At 39.3% G+C, this 16,479-nt stretch overlaps 1 protein-coding gene across 3 annotated transcripts; it reads left to right on the forward strand.

The window, feature by feature from the left end:
* The first annotated feature begins 8,279 nt into the window (after window positions 1-8,279).
* On the forward strand, window positions 8,280-11,664 carry LOC133709467 (zinc finger protein 4-like). Of its 3 annotated transcripts, none has more exons than XM_062135225.1 (2): window positions 8,280-8,509; window positions 10,605-11,664. In XM_062135225.1, the coding sequence occupies exon 2, from the start codon at window positions 10,703-10,705 to the stop codon at window positions 11,519-11,521; it is 819 nt and encodes a 272-aa protein (XP_061991209.1). In that variant the 5' UTR covers window positions 8,280-8,509; window positions 10,605-10,702; the 3' UTR covers window positions 11,522-11,664. The 3 variants fall into 3 exon arrangements, with proteins under 3 accessions (XP_061991209.1, XP_061991212.1, XP_061991210.1); XM_062135228.1 differs by lacking the exon at window positions 8,280-8,509 and adding an exon at window positions 8,516-8,864; XM_062135226.1 differs by lacking the exon at window positions 8,280-8,509 and adding an exon at window positions 8,516-8,818.
* Window positions 11,665-16,479: the final 4,815 nt, after the last annotated feature.

Genomic DNA, 16,479 nt, shown 5'->3' on the forward strand with positions numbered 1-16,479 from the left:
TCTGCTCTCAAAACACCAATTATTGACCCATGACTTTACCAATGATAGAGCATCAGATTCAGATACATGCATGCCTATTAACATTGATTTTTTTTTTTGAGGGGGAAGACGTCAATAGAACCACACATGCACTCTCATGCAGTGTATTCCAGTTTTGTCAGACTAATCACTGCACCGCAGACGCACGAACCCTCGTGTTAACAAACAAATGTTCCTCAAATCTGCTGGCCACGGGATTAATATTAGGATTAATCGGATAATCCTATTTTTTTGAAAGTAAAATAAAAAAATGGGACTTGATCTAACAAAAACTTTTCAAATGCTCACACACGATGTTGACACAAAATCCAGCATCGATCATGCATGGATTAATTAAGCTACTGCCTACTGCTTGGTTAAAGAAAGGTTCATTGCATTTTTTTTTTTTTTCGAATGCTAAGGTTCATTGCATTTGAGACTACTCCGATCCGACACCAGTGCATATTTAGTCCTTAAACACATCTATGTATAGCTAGATTTACATGTGCGTTGATACTGAATATATTAATTGTGTACGCAGGGATTTGTACTATAGCCCAATAAACTCAGTTTGTTTTTTTTTTTTTTTGAACAAGGGCCGGTGCGGCTGCCCTCAAGCCTTCATTAATGAAACCGGAGAATACAAGGGGGGGACATTGTGCCTAAACCCCAGATTACAATCTGCAACTAGAGTACATCCAGAAAAAAATTCATGAGACGACTCAACTAAAAACTTGTACTCCAATCCACACCAACTAGCAAAGAACGCGCGACAGACGGTTCTATTTGCTTCCCAGCGGTGACACAACGGAAAGATTACTCGAACTGCAACTTTAATGCAGCAAAGCGTAATTTCCATACTACCAGCTTTCCTATCATGTTGCCACATGAATCTCCATCCAGTGGCAAGAAGTCTCACCCTGCCACTAGGGGGCAGCGACCATTTGACAAAGCAAGGAACTCGCCGCCACCCTAGAGCAGACAAGGCACAAAGAGTGCACCCACGGGCAAAAAGCCCAATTATCCCTACACAACGAATGCAGGGACTTATTTCGCGCAGCCTGCGCATAGCAACCCACAAACAGCAAACAACTAAACAGATAAAGCAACAAACAGAGATAAAACAAACATAAAATAAAAAACAGCAGCATAGCCAAACAGCCGAAGCCCGGCCCATCCACCATCTCTCCCAGAGGCCCAAAGCAGAAGCCCACCAAGCAAGCATCGATCTGCAACCGCCGGTACCACGCCGCCGCGCAGCAAACCTGCACCGTCGTATCACCACGACACTGTGCAGGCCCTTCTTCATCCCGATCGGTGCCCAAAACCCGATCCAGAACCAACCAGATCTGGATCGCAGCGACCGTCCCCCAACCCCCAGTTGCCGCAGAGCTTCCACGGTTCGCCGCCGGCCCTCCGTGTCCCAGAGCCACTCCAACTGCCCCAGAAACAACACGAAGCCATCCGTGTCCCAGAGCCACTCCAACTGCCCCAGAAACAACACGGAATCACACCTGCAGACCCCCGTCCATCCCCAACCCCAGATCCGACCCAGCTCCACCCGAACCCAGATCGAAGCTGCCTCCTGAGCCTCCATGGTTCGCCGCCGGCCATCCGTGCTCGCCCCCGAAACCAGAACAGATCGAGAACGATCTGCCCTCTCCAAGGTCGAACAACCTCTCTTGGATCCCGGACCGAGTCGCTGCCATGGAACCCTGCTGTTTGCCGGCACCACCATCCTCTCCCGGACCGGAACGCAGCGGCCGAAGCGGCGGCGGCGTTCGGCCGGGAGAGATCTCTCTTCGCTCTTGCTTTTTTCTCAGGCGCGTGAGGCGCGTTCTCAAGGCTTTCTGCGGCGTGAGAATATCTTCCGCCACGTTTTGAGTTTACCTATAAACTCAGTTTGTTTTTATAAGTAGGAATTGGAAAAACCATTCTTAGCTTGATAATATCGCACATTATAATCACTTAAGAATATAACTTGGTTGAAACAGCTCAGAACCGGCCCTCTCGGAGCTAGCAGCTAGGTTCCCAAGTATTGGGTTATAATGTATGTACTATACTTTGTTGGTATACAGAGAGCACTTTCAGCAGTGCATGCAATATAGATTGTCCTTACTGACTGGAACAATAATGGATCTCTATTCATATAATTTTACTGTCTAATGATGAGAATTCCTCGAGGGGAACTGATCAGTTTTCATTATATGAATCCTGAATGTCATCATTAATTGATGTTCTTACTTCTAGATATATCATTTTACTTATTAATCTAAACAAATGTTATTCGGCAAAAACTGCAATTTACCATTATAAACACGAACGGTTCCGGTTCGACAGATTCGGTTCGTTCGTGTAAATTGCAGTTTTGGATACCTTAACGATAATCAATTTGGCTGAAATTTTGCAGAGATGATCTATACATTAGGACCTAAAAACTGAATGGTTAAGATCTAAATGTGTGATCGGAAAGGGAGGAAAAAATGGAAATCCGTACCTAATCCTTAGGTACGGACGTCCGCAACCAAGAACCCTTGTATATATATATGTCATAATTCTAACCCACAAAAGTAAAAAAACATTTGATAAAAAAGAAAGTCAAATTTAAAATTGATTCCACAAAAATGGAAAGAAAATATATTAATATCTTAATTATAACCCATCAAATTTGGTAAATTGAAGTAATATTCTACTCTTTTAATAAATGAATTTAATAAAATTAATGGAATATTAGTTTCCTTACACTAACAAATTAATTAGAAAAGTCAAAAATTAAATTGGATCCACAAAAATGGAAAGAAAATGTATTGAAATCGTAATTAAAACCTATGAAATCTAGTAATTGAAGAGGTAAGAAAAAAAACAAAATAATATATATTTTTTAGAAGAAAGCTAAAATAATTTAGAGCCATTAAATTTTGGAAGGATAAGATGGTCTTTTTACTCAAGAATTACATGACATGATTTGACAAATTAGTGATGTGTATAGATGACATGGCTTGACACCTAAGATTGAGGCCACAAATCTTAGGCCTCATTGAGGCCCTATATCATTGCCCTTCTTCTAAATCCCAAATGAATCACTTTCCCCTCTTCTTTTCTTGCATTTATTACTCACAACATATAAATATAAACTTTTCAACAACTTTCCTGATAACTTTCCTTACATTATCAAATATTGGAATAGAGAGTTGATGGGAAATTTCATTTCCCTTCCCATGGAAAAGACGAAGGAATTACTTTCATTTCCATGAATCAAACGAGGCCTTAGAGAATCAATCAAACAAGAAATCTAGTAATTTCATGCAGATTTGATATAGAATTTGGAGTTTCTATTTTATTGTATATAACCCTCCGTATTATTGCGGAAGATATCGAAAATTATTCCAAATTGCTCTATAACCTTTGTTAGTTTTCAGACCATGGACTGATCAAATAATGGAATTTGCTGAATAATTTGTCAGGGACGTTGAAAATGTTTGTGAGTGGAAGACAAAAGAAGAAAAGGATATATCAGCTCCACATAGTCTAGCCATCCATTTATATCTACTTGTAGATTATATTCCTGATGCTATAATTGTTGACTACATTTGAACTTTTGAAGAAAGAATAAAGTTGGGTACGTACGTGATCGAGAAAACATGTGGGGGTAGTCAACGATTTTGGCCTACTATTGTGACGGTTAACCTTGACCATAAGTATGCGGGTAATGACAATCGTAAATGTGGCGTTAACTATCGTTGTTAATACCACAATGAAGGAGGCTATTAAAGCCGGTCATAATAACATAACATAATGGCGTTAGTAAATAACGTAGAGTGATGGCGTTAGTAAATAACGCAGAGTGATGATGTTAATAAATAACGCGGAGTGATGACGTTAATAAGAACATGTATTAAGGCAATGTTAAACGCAACTTGTGGTGCAAACACTCCCGGCCCTCACCTATAAATAGGGGGCACCATGACCAAGTAAGATATCTGATTCCAACTCTTCTTACTACACTATTAAGAAATGTATTGACTTAGGCATCGGAGGGTTTTCTGCAGGTACCCCCCCCCTCCTCGTCGAGCCGACGGTCAAATTTCAAGTCAACGCTCAAATAAAGCTCCTCGATCGTTCCCAGTCAGCTCCCGCTCCAATCTGTATTAATTGGTGAGTCAAAATCCTTTACGGAATTTTTCGTCACCAACAAAACATGACGAAATGATTAAGGAAATATATACAAAAGGAGTAGAATATATCGATCCCTAAAGCCAGCTGGTTGGAAGAATTAATGGTTTGGTATGTAATTATATATAGTATATACCTAGTAATTAACTGAAGGTCATTTTCATGATAGGTTGGCTGTTTATATCGATCTTGTATGCTGATCGATTTTCTTCGACTAAGAATGAGATCGATCATCAAAAGGATTAGCCAGCCAGGTATATATACATACACAGTGCAGCAAATCGATCTTCCTAATCAAAGTGAAGGATCTGTAATCCATTTGTGGAACAAAAAGCTACCAAGGACAAGGTTGGTACCTGATCGAGAGGACTATTTCCATAGTCGATCACGGGTTAATTGTACCTAGGTATTTCTGAGCTGATCTGATCCAGCACAGATGTCGATTTCATTTTTGACCAGACAGATAATAGTCCCAGTACTTACGTACTTGTACTGGTATATCTTGTTGTCAAAGCCATATCGGCTAAACTCAAAAGTACGTTCTTCTACTTCCCTCCAAATTATGCAGTACGTAAGTGGAGTCTGCAGATTTACAGTGCACTCAAAATTCAAATTACTTGACCCTCCAACTAGCTAGAAACCAAAGCTTGAGGCCCCAATGATTTATAGTTTATACCAACTTGATATATACATTCATGATGATCATGGTACGGAAATGGAGTTTTCTGAATACTGAACTGTATAAGTGCGCAAACTGGCCGAAAAGTCATCATCCAATCTGCAGATATATATATCTTTTTTCTGTTTGATTTTTGGGCCACTGCTTGCAACGCCACTATATCATTGTGCCTAAGTTGGGCCTTAGCTCGATTATATCATATGAGAAGCCTTGATCGATTATAAACCCACGATTAAAGTCTATAACAAGGTTTTTTTTTTTTTTTTTTTGGACAAAGGAGAAATGCATTAAAACCAACCAACTTACAAAGCAAACTGGAAACTAAGTACAAAGAGCAGACACTCTGCCCAAACAAACAAAGCTGTAAACAAACAAAGTAGGAGCGTGAACTGCGTCAGAAAGGAGGATATGAGACAAAGACAAAGGAGGCTGAAGCAACCAATTAGCCGGGCACTTCTTCTTGCGAGCCAACCAGGCAACATGGTCTGCAGCCTGATTTGCCAATCTGCTGGACCAAGTCCAGTTGTAGGAACGAATAGCAACTGTCAAATCTCTTATATGATCAATCAGGGGCATAACAACCCAATCTCTTAAATATATCAGAAACAATTGAAATTTTCGCAATTTCACCTCATAGATATATGAGTTGTCCTATCTGTTTTCAAAAGTAACTTGCTAACATGAGTCGATTCTCCACACATCTAAGAAGTTATGAATACAAGACTATTCTATTTATTGTACTATCATAAGGTTTTAAATATATACGACTAGATTAAATATCTCTAAAACAATCAAAATAACTTCACCACATCAATATGAGTTAGGATTCAATAAAAACTACCTTATAATTTGTTGCTTACAAAACTTAGGGCATCTCCAACAGATTACTTATTTTAAAATAAATTTAATATTTAGCTAATTTTAGGCTAAAATTCTACTTCAGCAGAATACCTAAACAAAAGTTAAATTTAACTTTTGCTAGATTCTCTAACTATATTTAATCATCTCCAACAATAGGACTTATTTTTTAGTTAAATTTAGCTAAAATTGTGAGATATAGCTATTGATTTAACAATGTTGCTCCAGCAGTAATAGATATTTATAAATAATATACTATATTTTATCGAATCATAAACTGACATGTGGACAAAAGAGGAGAGAGAAATATAATTTTTGCTTTTGCTATGCATGATTCTCTAGCTAAATATAGCTAGCCAATTTAGCTAAAGCTAAATTTAACTTAGCTATAACAAGTTTGTTGGAGTTGAATTTTGCTTTAAAAATAGTTATATATAGCTAAAATTTGAATTTAACTAGTCTGTTGGAGATGCCATTTAGGATGAGAGAAAATTTAACCAAAACTTAAATTTAACTTGAGATTTATGTATTCTGTTGGAGCATAACTCAATAGCTAACTAGTTATATTTCATTTTTAGCTACTTTTAGTTATATTGACTCTAAATGAAGTTACAATGAAGTTATGAATAACTCGACATTTCTTCTTATTATAAGATTGTATTATTGATATTTTTGTTTTTCGATAATTCGATCAATGATACTAATAAAATAAATAAGCAAAGAAGAAGACATAGAATAATGGTCAAGTGGTCGAAGCCAATGAACAGTACAACTAACATCTTTATGCTTAGTGCTCCAACCAACAAGCCAAAAACAAAAACTAAACAGTGCTCTCATTGGTATAAATGACATTGTGGATTAGATTTTAAAGCTCAGTGCTCTATCTCCAAGAGAGAATAAGGATGATTAAGGTGCGGGATTAGGGGACCATGTTTACTTTCATCTCTTAATACGACACATGTCATCACCATGTGCTAGTGGTCGGCCATTTCTTTATTTTTATATTTGTGAATGATTTGATTAACTTTTTTTCTTTTGACAAGATTGATTTGATTAACTTTGGGGGGTTTGCGAAGCGAGCAAAGTAGGCAGCAAAGACTTGTATTTCAGTGGGAGCATGAATGAACTGGGAGCATAAAGCTGTCGGGCCTTAGTGGGCCGATCAAATTTAGTTTCATTCGAGCTCTGCTCTGTCTATGTCTGTGTTATTTTCCTAGCACACACTGGTCAGTGAAATGTGATCTATTGATTATTTATAAAAGTATTATTGTGACACTAAAAATTTATATACATGGATGAATGAAGTGGGGTTTTGAAAAGAAATCACTCAAACCAGACACAGAAGCAAAGTCAGCTTCGTGAGTCCAACGCGGGGGGGGTCTCCCAATCAGGACTCTCAACAACTAAGTCACCTGTAGTGATTAGCATTGTACGAGTTTGAATATCTTCACTTAGTGCATATTAATTTTTAAGTTAGACGTCTACTTTAAATATCAAAGTGTGAGAATGTAAGAGCAAGTTCACCCGTTGAGTCACCGGGTCACCTACTATTCACTGTTTTTTAGTGTATATTTTCATTCTCTGGGTCACGAAATACACTGTGCAGGTCACCATGGTGACCCAGGGCACGAAATACACTGTGCTCGTGACCCAGAGAGTGAAATTAACACTAAAAAGCAGTGAATAGTGGGTGACCTGGTGACCCAACGGGTGAACTTGCTCTAAAAAGTGGTGTTTTAGATCGGAGAAATGTGCTAAATTTCTTGAGTGGCATGGGTATGTTGCAGGCCAATTATAATGAAGAGCATCATGGGTTTTTACTATCGCGAGGAAGTATTGGTCGAATAAGATCTTGCAAAATTTTGTGGACCCGCTTTTAAGGTAAGCACTGTTTCGAGTGTTTTCTTTTTTGTTCCTTTCTTTTCATCTTTCCTCGTCAGAGTTGCATGGTGAGTATGAATGATAATTGATATTATTATTCCTTTGGTTAAATTAGATATTGATATTTTTAAAAGGAAACGTATGGTGTATGAATTATGAGGAAGAGGTTTTTATGGTTTGTGCATGTAACTGAACCAGTGGGAGAAGATGAACAAGTTATGGGACTCCATCTGACAACAAAGATATCTTGGATTATATAACTGTATGCTGTATGTAAAAAGAGCTGGATAATTGTGACCCGGGTTTAAAAAAATGAAAGAAACAAGAACAGTGATGGAGCAAAGAAGCATCTTTTTCTATGTGGGACTATGAGAAGGGACACCCCCCCCCCCCCCCCCCCCCCTGCTTGAGTGAGTGAGTGAGTAGTCTTGCTTTGCTTTCTCTGTCTCTTTGTTTGCTTCTTTCCACCTCTGTCCCTGCCCTGATCTCACAATCATAATTCTCATTCAATCAATTTTAAGAGCTGTTGGGGATTGGAAGAGCCCAAATTAATTCCAACAAAAAATAATGGCTTTAATAAGTGATTGAGTTAGTGAGTTTACATGTATTGTCATCTGATATTTCCTTCTTCTTCTGACCTCTCTGACTTTACACCATCATCCCCACTTCTTTCCCCCATAATTGCTGACCTTTTTTTTTGCTCTGTCTCTCTCTGTCGTCCTCACCTTATCTTCATTTATTTCACCTTTAAATCCTTTTACCCACTCTTTTTGTGGTAAAAACTAGATTGAAAAAGAGAGCCCCAGCTGCCTACTTTCTTAGTCTTTTTCTTGTGGTACCTGCAGCAGCACTTTCCCTAAACCATAGCCATAGTCTGCAACTTCAAGGCTAGCTATTTATGTATGAACTCTTTCTACTCTATATCTCCTTAAAACAGTAGATTGGTTTTTGTATATACCAGCTTTTTTCCTGTGGCTCTCTGCAGTCCTACCTATGTTTCTGCTGCTCTTAATTGCTGTGTAATTCTTTCCTTTGTTGGTTTTTGGTATTTGGGTCTGAAATTACTGCAATTCAACATCCATGTACTCTCTTTGTTTTGGGAGGGTCTTGGTCTGTAGGTATCACTGAAAAGTTCATAAATTGATATGCTTTTGGTTGGGAATGGGACTTGTGAGTGATTAGGTTTCTTTTGATCTCTGTCCGTGGCCGGTGAGTTTTGCTTCATTGTGTGCTTCTCAGTATTGTTTCTTATGAGGTAGTTTTATGGCAATTTCTGTTAGTTTTTCTTTGTGTGTGATCTTCTTGTTTTCTTTTCTTTCTTCCCCAAATAAACCACAGACTATGCTTTTTCTGCAGTTGCTGCTTTTGCTTTGTGTTAACAGGGCCTGTCTGTGCCTTCAGTTTAGGCTCCATCCTTGAGATTAACTTGATTGATTCAGCTTGATTTTAAGTAGATTAAGCCTAAATTTGAGTAGCAAAATGTATACAAGGCATTGATTTAGCATTTTAGCACAACAAGGGGAGTTGTGGTTGTGTAATTGAGTACTACTTTGGTTCTTCTGAGTTTTAGTACTAAATTCGATGAAATAAAATTAGATCGTTACAGGAATCTGGTAGCTGTCCATTTGTTGTTGACTATCACAAGTTTAAAACACAAATCCCAATTATCTATTGAAAGTGATTAGTTTGCTCATAGCAAGTTTTAAACTAGATCAGGCAAAAAGTAGTGTGCCAAAATGTTAAAAGTAGATCATTTGATTCATGTTGAAGTATCATTCAATGCTATCTGTGGATGTAATTGTCGAAATCTTCCCCTACTTTGATTTCGTATTCTGCAGTTTAAGGGTTTAAAGTAATGGTATTTATGACAATTTAGTAACCACATCTCAAAGTAAAGTCTTTATCTATGAACTTGGTATAAGAGGAGCAATTATGCAGTTATGATATATATACATTACAAATTGTATGGGACAATAGGGATTGCATAGTCAGTCAATAGTCCTGTTAATCTGTTCAGGCTTAGCTAGTCTTTTAGGTAACTTTTAAAGCATAGACAAGCATTGCGATATTATGCAACTACAATGGTTCCTGGAATTGAAAAGTTGTCTGTACCATTTTAAATGAGGATCCTGGAGACTTCCTCCTCACAATAAATATTAATCTTAGCCTCTTGTCTCAAAGACATGGTTTTTTTTATTTTTCTTTTTTCCAAATTCTGTTTTAGATTTTCCATACTTTGAGGCAAAGATGCATAAAGCATCCCAAGAGGATAAGTTTTGTGTTTGGATCTTGACATGACAAGTTTGTTGGGATCAAAAGTTACGGCTTTCACCATAGTATGGTTTTAATTCTGTATTATGTGTGTACAGTGATTGAAATGCTGAAAGGATGTGCAGTACGGAATATTCTTGTATATGAGTTTTTCTTTTTCTTTTGAGATACTTTTTCCCATTTTCTAATCTTTTAAGGAAGAGCAGTACATGGTACTAACCATTAAGCTAATTACTTTTAGACATTCATGTATTAGAATAATCCCCACATGAGAGAACTGTTAAAAGAAATCTCTCTTTTGTTTCATGACAAGAGCTTCAGCTGTAAGTTCTCAGTAGGCATGAACCCTTTTTACATGTAGGCTTGCACACAATCACCCAAAGTTACACCCCCAATTAATGTCGTGAACTTTTGGTTGATGTGATTGTTTTATGAGCTACTACAACACACTAATTGAATTGCTCAGTTTTAGGCAGTATCAACTGGTGTGAAAACATCAGGAACTAGGCAAACACTGCATTATCTATATTCAACAGAAATACAATCATATGTTGATAATCTATCAATTGCACTTATACTAACAGATTGCATGAAATGCCTAAACTTTTGGTTAAGATACACTAGAATCAAATAAGTACCCAACATCCCATTACTACCATCCCTTAGAAGAGAAGAAATATTCTGACTTTGTCAAGAAAAATGACTAATTGTTGCATTCATGCAGACACAGGTGAAGAACAAGTACACTGACGACTGAGCTGTGCAATCTTTCAATTCTTCTCCTGATCACTCATATAGAGGAAACAAGCTCTTGACTTCAACATGATAACAGTGCCAAACTTGAACTTGGAATTTGAGAGTGATAATTTAGAAGTCACAAGCCAAGTAACTTCCAACAACATAGCTCAGCAAGACGAAACCCCTGATCCCTCCAAGGACAGCACTACTTCTTCCTGTATCACAAATCAGACAAACCTTGAACAAAATCCTGGGCCTATGTTCCTTGACTTATCACTCCAATTTAGCTCCAATGACCTCGAATTGAAGGGCATGGCAGGGGAGACTAACAGTGAAATAGAAGCAGCGCCTGATTCAGAAGCAGCAATTCCAAGGGTATTCTCGTGCAACTACTGTAAGCGCAAGTTCTTTAGCTCTCAAGCATTGGGCGGACATCAGAATGCTCATAAGAGGGAGAGGACAATGGCAAAGCGTGCATTGCGGATGGGAATGTTTCCTGATCACAGGTATACTAGCTTGGCATCTCTTCCCCTACACGGTTCTTCTGCTTCTGCCTTCCGGTCTCTTGGGATCGAAGCTCACGCTGCAATGCACCAAAACATGTTGATACAGCCAGACCAGAGGCTACCTGTTCCTGACACAAGAGGTGTAGCAAGGTTTCAGCAGCAAGGCTACTATGGAGTGCCGATGCCGATGCCGCCAATGCCAATGTTCATGGAAGATGATGATGTGGGTATGTTTTGGCCCGGGAGCTTTCGACAGGTGGGTGAGGGAATCCGAGGTCATTTCAATGTGGATCAATATGCCCAAAATTCACGAATGATCAATTCAGGAAGGACCATGCCACCAAAAAGTAGTACAAGTTCATCATCTTCTTCACCTGATCTTACTTTAAAGCTTTGAGATCAGTTTTGGTTATTTCTGTTTAGATCGATATAATATTTCCTACTTATTTATATTTATTAAACACAACTTAATTTGTACAGTGAGATGTGCATTAATTTGTAACGGCTGCAGAGATTTCTAAATTTTGGTTTATGCCTGTATTTGTTTCGAGCTTATATAAGCATGTGTGTTGCTGCTGCTTCTTGTTGCATTGCTTACACTCATGGCCATACATAAGAAGTTCTGGGGGAGAAAAGTACTGGTGAAGGCTTGTGATCAAGATGACCTCTAAGAGCAACGCTCTAACTTCTCTATAATTTATGTATTATAGGAAAGCAAAAATCAAAATCCTCATAACCTTTATACTCTAATTCTAACAGATTTTTTTATTTTACAGTCTCCATAATTTTTATCTATAATTTTAGCCATTGTTTAAATTTAGGAAATTTTATTTTATCTTTCATTACTATCACTAAAATAGGGATAGGTATAAGGAATATATTAGAGTAAAAAAGACTTATTTTTTTCCTAAAATAAAGGAAAATCAAAATATGGGAACAATAGCTTGAGTTGGTTTAACAAATAGGGACCGTGACCACTTACCCAATTTTAGCCCAAAAATTGTCCACTTACTCCACCAAGAGTTTTTTAACGAGAAAAGTTCAGTCACCGTCCCCAAACTATGCTGCCAAGGCCAATTTGATACCCGAACTCTCAAAAGTATCAATGTGATACCCAAACACGTATTTTGACATCAACGTGATACTTCCGTCAAAATTCTCTAACTGCTCCGTTTGTTTGCTGACGTGGCAAGCACGTGGGTCCCATGTGATATTTTTATCAAGGGCAGAATGGTCTTTCACTAGAACTAATTAAAAAAAAAAAAAAAAAAAACTGGATCGGTGCAACTACACACTCTCTCGACTCTCATTTTCCCCAAATCACCTGTGAGAGAGAGAGGCAATTCAATGTCGGACTTCATCCCCTGATGAGATGATCCTCCAAATTCGCTCAATCCCACTTCGAATCGGCCTATATGAACCAAACCCTAACCTGCTCACTCCTCCTTTCAATCTCCACCGAAACCGATCTGGGGTTTCTTGAATTCTCACTCCTCCTTTCAATCTCCACCGAAACCGATCTGGGGTTTCTTGAATTCGATCTGGGGAGGGTGATGTTCGGTAGATGTAACGCTCACCCATGGCTCGGAGATGGCGGTCCGGTGGCGGTCTGCAGATACCAGCGGGGCAGAACACTTGGCGGTCAAGCGGCGGTGGCCATGGTGGGGATGGGCCAGGCTTGGCTGGAGGCTTATGGTCTTCCTCTTTCCTTGCAGCTCGCATCCCTAGAACTGGATCGGCTTCCCTTCGGAGACCGTACTTCCGCCGTAAAGCTTGCCTCCCTTTTAACCTGACCCGACTGCGACGTCTTGCTATTGGGCTCCTGCAATGGGCTCCGTTTCTCCCAAAAAGAAGATCGGTGAAAGAACGTGGGCAAGAGGTGTTGTTCTGCACTGATGCTACGCTGGGGGATTTGAGGAGTTGGTGTTGTAGTTGTTGTTATTTTTTCCCTTTTTTTTTTTTTTTGCAATCTGAGATTGGTGCTCGCTGGATTGGAGTGCGTTGATGTCCGGATTGGGTGATTGAGGTATCAAGGTGTTATTGTAAACGAGAAGCTGCATTGGGTAATTGAGGACTACAATCCCGAGTTTGATGACGAGGAGGATCCTATTGTTGTCTTTGATTTGGAGATGGAGGAGTTTCGGAGACTGCGGCTTCCGTTTCCTAAGGTTGAAGGAGATGACAGTGTGAATTTCAGTGTTGCGGTTTATTGCAGTGAAGGGTGTCTGTGTCTATGGCTTTATGGAAGTCTTGCTGCCTCTGGTTATGTTGATTTTTGGGTCATGGAAAGGTATGGAGACAATGACTCGTGAGATGTTCTGCTGCAGAGTTGGAGTTGGTAAGGATTCGTGGACAAGAAGAGGAGGAGCGTGGTACCTATATGAATGAAGCCGAGCAAATGTTATGGGCATGAATGTATGATGATTTTATATGACCACAGTCTACTTTCGCTTGGGATGGGGAGAGAGATTGAAAGTCTGGAAAATAGAAAACTGGATCGATCGGCTTTACCGGCTCCGGCAGTAATAATGAAAGCAATATTGAAAAAAAAAATTAATTAACAAAAGAAAAGGGTAAATTGGTCATTTAACCTTTTTTTGGGATCCATGTGCTTGCCACGTCAGCAAACAAACGGAGCCGTTAGAGATTTTTGACGGAAGTATCACGTTGATGTCAAAATACATGTTTGGGTATCACATTTTTTGAGAGTTCGGGTATCAAATTGGCCTTGGCAGCATAGTTTGGGGATGGTGACTGAATTTTTCTTTTTTTTAACCCCATTTACCCAATCTAACAGTGTTTGACAGTATTGCCCTCATTTTAATTAACAAATTACACTCATATCTCTCTCTCCTCCCCCTCATCGATTTCTCTCTCTCTCTCTTTCTCTAACCTCGTCTCAGGCTCTCTTTCTCTCTCTCTCTCTCTAAGCCACCACGCCCACCACTCCACCGTCGATGTCAGCCTTCACCGCCGCCGCTCTGTCCCACCGTTGGACCACCAGAGGATGATACCATCCAACTCCACGATCCTAACCCCTCTGGGCTTCGCCGGTTTTGTTCGTCAGATGTCCGGGAAGCTCCGAAGCTTCACGCCTGAATCGGGTCTGGGCTTCGTTTGCAGGTCTCGGACGACGTCAAAATTGTGGTCTATTGGGGGGCAATAGACAGATTATTGCCCCCCCCCCCCCCCCCGCCCAATAATTTCTTAACAATGGTTAATTAATCACTGAAATTTTGATAAATCTTATGTTGTTTTGAGTTTATTAAAGTACAATAATCTGTCAATGATAGAAACTGGTGATTTTTGGGCCTTTGGGGTGGTATATTGGGAGGCAATAGACAAATTATTTGGGCAATAATGTCTTAACTGTGATTCATTTATTACAGGTCATTTCAACAAAGTTTTTATGACCCCCCAATAATTAGGTTTATTGGGGGGTCATAAAAACTTTATTGCCCCCCAATAATTTTTTTATAGATGGTCAGAAGTAACTCAGTTTGGTTTTAAATTAGTTTACAAAAGTACATGTATTCAAATTCAATACTTGGTGAATTTAAGTCCACAACGAATTGGCTTTTTTTTCACACTCTCCACTTCACTTGAACCGCTTCACCCTAGGCCTCCCGGGTGGCCTCTTAACAAGAATAAATGCACCTAACAACAAAAGGATCACCCATATTCCTCCAAAAAATAACAAAACAAATATATTATTGCCCCGCAATAAACAGATTATTGTCCCCCAATAATATATCAGAAATACCAAAACACATTAGAAGCAGTCTTTAAACACAAAGGAAAATATCACTGAACACAATTATAGAGACTTTACAACAATTAAGACACATTATTGCCCCCCAATAGGACGATTATTGCCCCCCAATAATCTCGACTCCGGTTGACGATTTTGCCCACAATTCCAGTCATTTTGCAACAATTCTGGTTGACCATTTGCCTTCACACTGATTTGACTCCGATTGCAACGACTCCGGTTGCAGCTCGGGACCGGAGATACAATCAAGTTGCGATTTCCGTGATGATCAGTCGCTGGCGAGAGAGACAGAAGCAAATCGAAGACGTACCCGATTCTACTGGCGGTCGTTGATTCCTTCAGAAGGTCCAACCCGGCCTCGCCGAGCTTCTCAGCGACGAGGACTGTTGGCTTGGCGTCGAGCCTGGCCGCGGAGAGCACGACGACGAGTTTCGGCTCGGCGATGGCGAGAGCCGGCGTCGTGGGTGATGATTACATGCATTTATATGCACGTAATTACATTCAAAACACATGAATTAAGTTAATCCTTAAGTCAATTATTATGTAATTAATCCATTTTTATTTATTTTGTAGTAAATAAGAAGAGTTGCGGAAACTAGAGAAAATTGTGCAAAATTGAAGAAAATTGGAGTATTCAGACAAAAAGACGAAATAGTCGATGCGGATCAAACATGATCAATACCACTAATGATCAATACCACTAAGGGAGCGGAATCCAGTTGCCTCCGATTGTATGTGCGACTTACATGGGGATGGCAAAAGGAACGGAATGAGAATAAAAAAAAACAGAGAAGAAGAAAAAGAAAAAAATAAATAAATGAAGAACTGCCACACTTGTCTTAATTAAACCATTTGGTTTAATTAACAATCCATTTTGGTTTAATTAAGGAAGCCCATCACGTGGGAGGCTTCCATTCCTTTTCCTCTCTCACGCGGCCAGCACACCATATCATTTTCTCTTCTCCTTGAACCCATGAGCTGCTGCCACGTGGCACTTAGCATCATCTCTTCTTCACAATCACGACCAGCCACTCATATATATTCATAGAACCCTACAGAAGAGAGACAGACAACACGGAACAGCCGCAGCTTGGGGAGGGCTGCTGCCCTTCCTCCCCACCTTCACTATTTTCCAGATTTTTGTTAGTTTTATTTTAGAGAATTGAAGAATTACTCACCTAAATCCTAAAGCTTCAAGGATTCATCAAAGGCCTCTACCTCTACAAGATTCAAAACTTGGGTAATTGTGGAAGTTGTAATTCAAGACTAGTCATGCTAGCTTTTTAACTATTTGTGATTAATCTTATTTTCTCCTACACTTCTATACTCTTTTCCCTTTGAATTTTGTATCTTTGATGTTCATAATTATGGGTTGTGAGTAATTTCCTTGTTGGGGTTTAGGGTTGTGTCCCTAACCCAAATTTTGTGTAAAAGATGCTTATTTTAATGTAATGATGCAATTTTCATATGATGGATGCTTATATCTATTTTTGTTGGGTTAAAATGCATGTCTAGGAGCCTAGTCAACTTTAGGGTGTGTATTTTGAGTATGTCTAGGACGGAGTTAGAGGCTTGACCCCCTC

This window comes from Rosa rugosa, chromosome 5 (genome assembly GCF_958449725.1).
Source record: "Rosa rugosa chromosome 5, drRosRugo1.1, whole genome shotgun sequence".
In the NCBI taxonomy this organism is placed as follows: Eukaryota; Viridiplantae; Streptophyta; class Magnoliopsida; order Rosales; family Rosaceae; genus Rosa; species Rosa rugosa.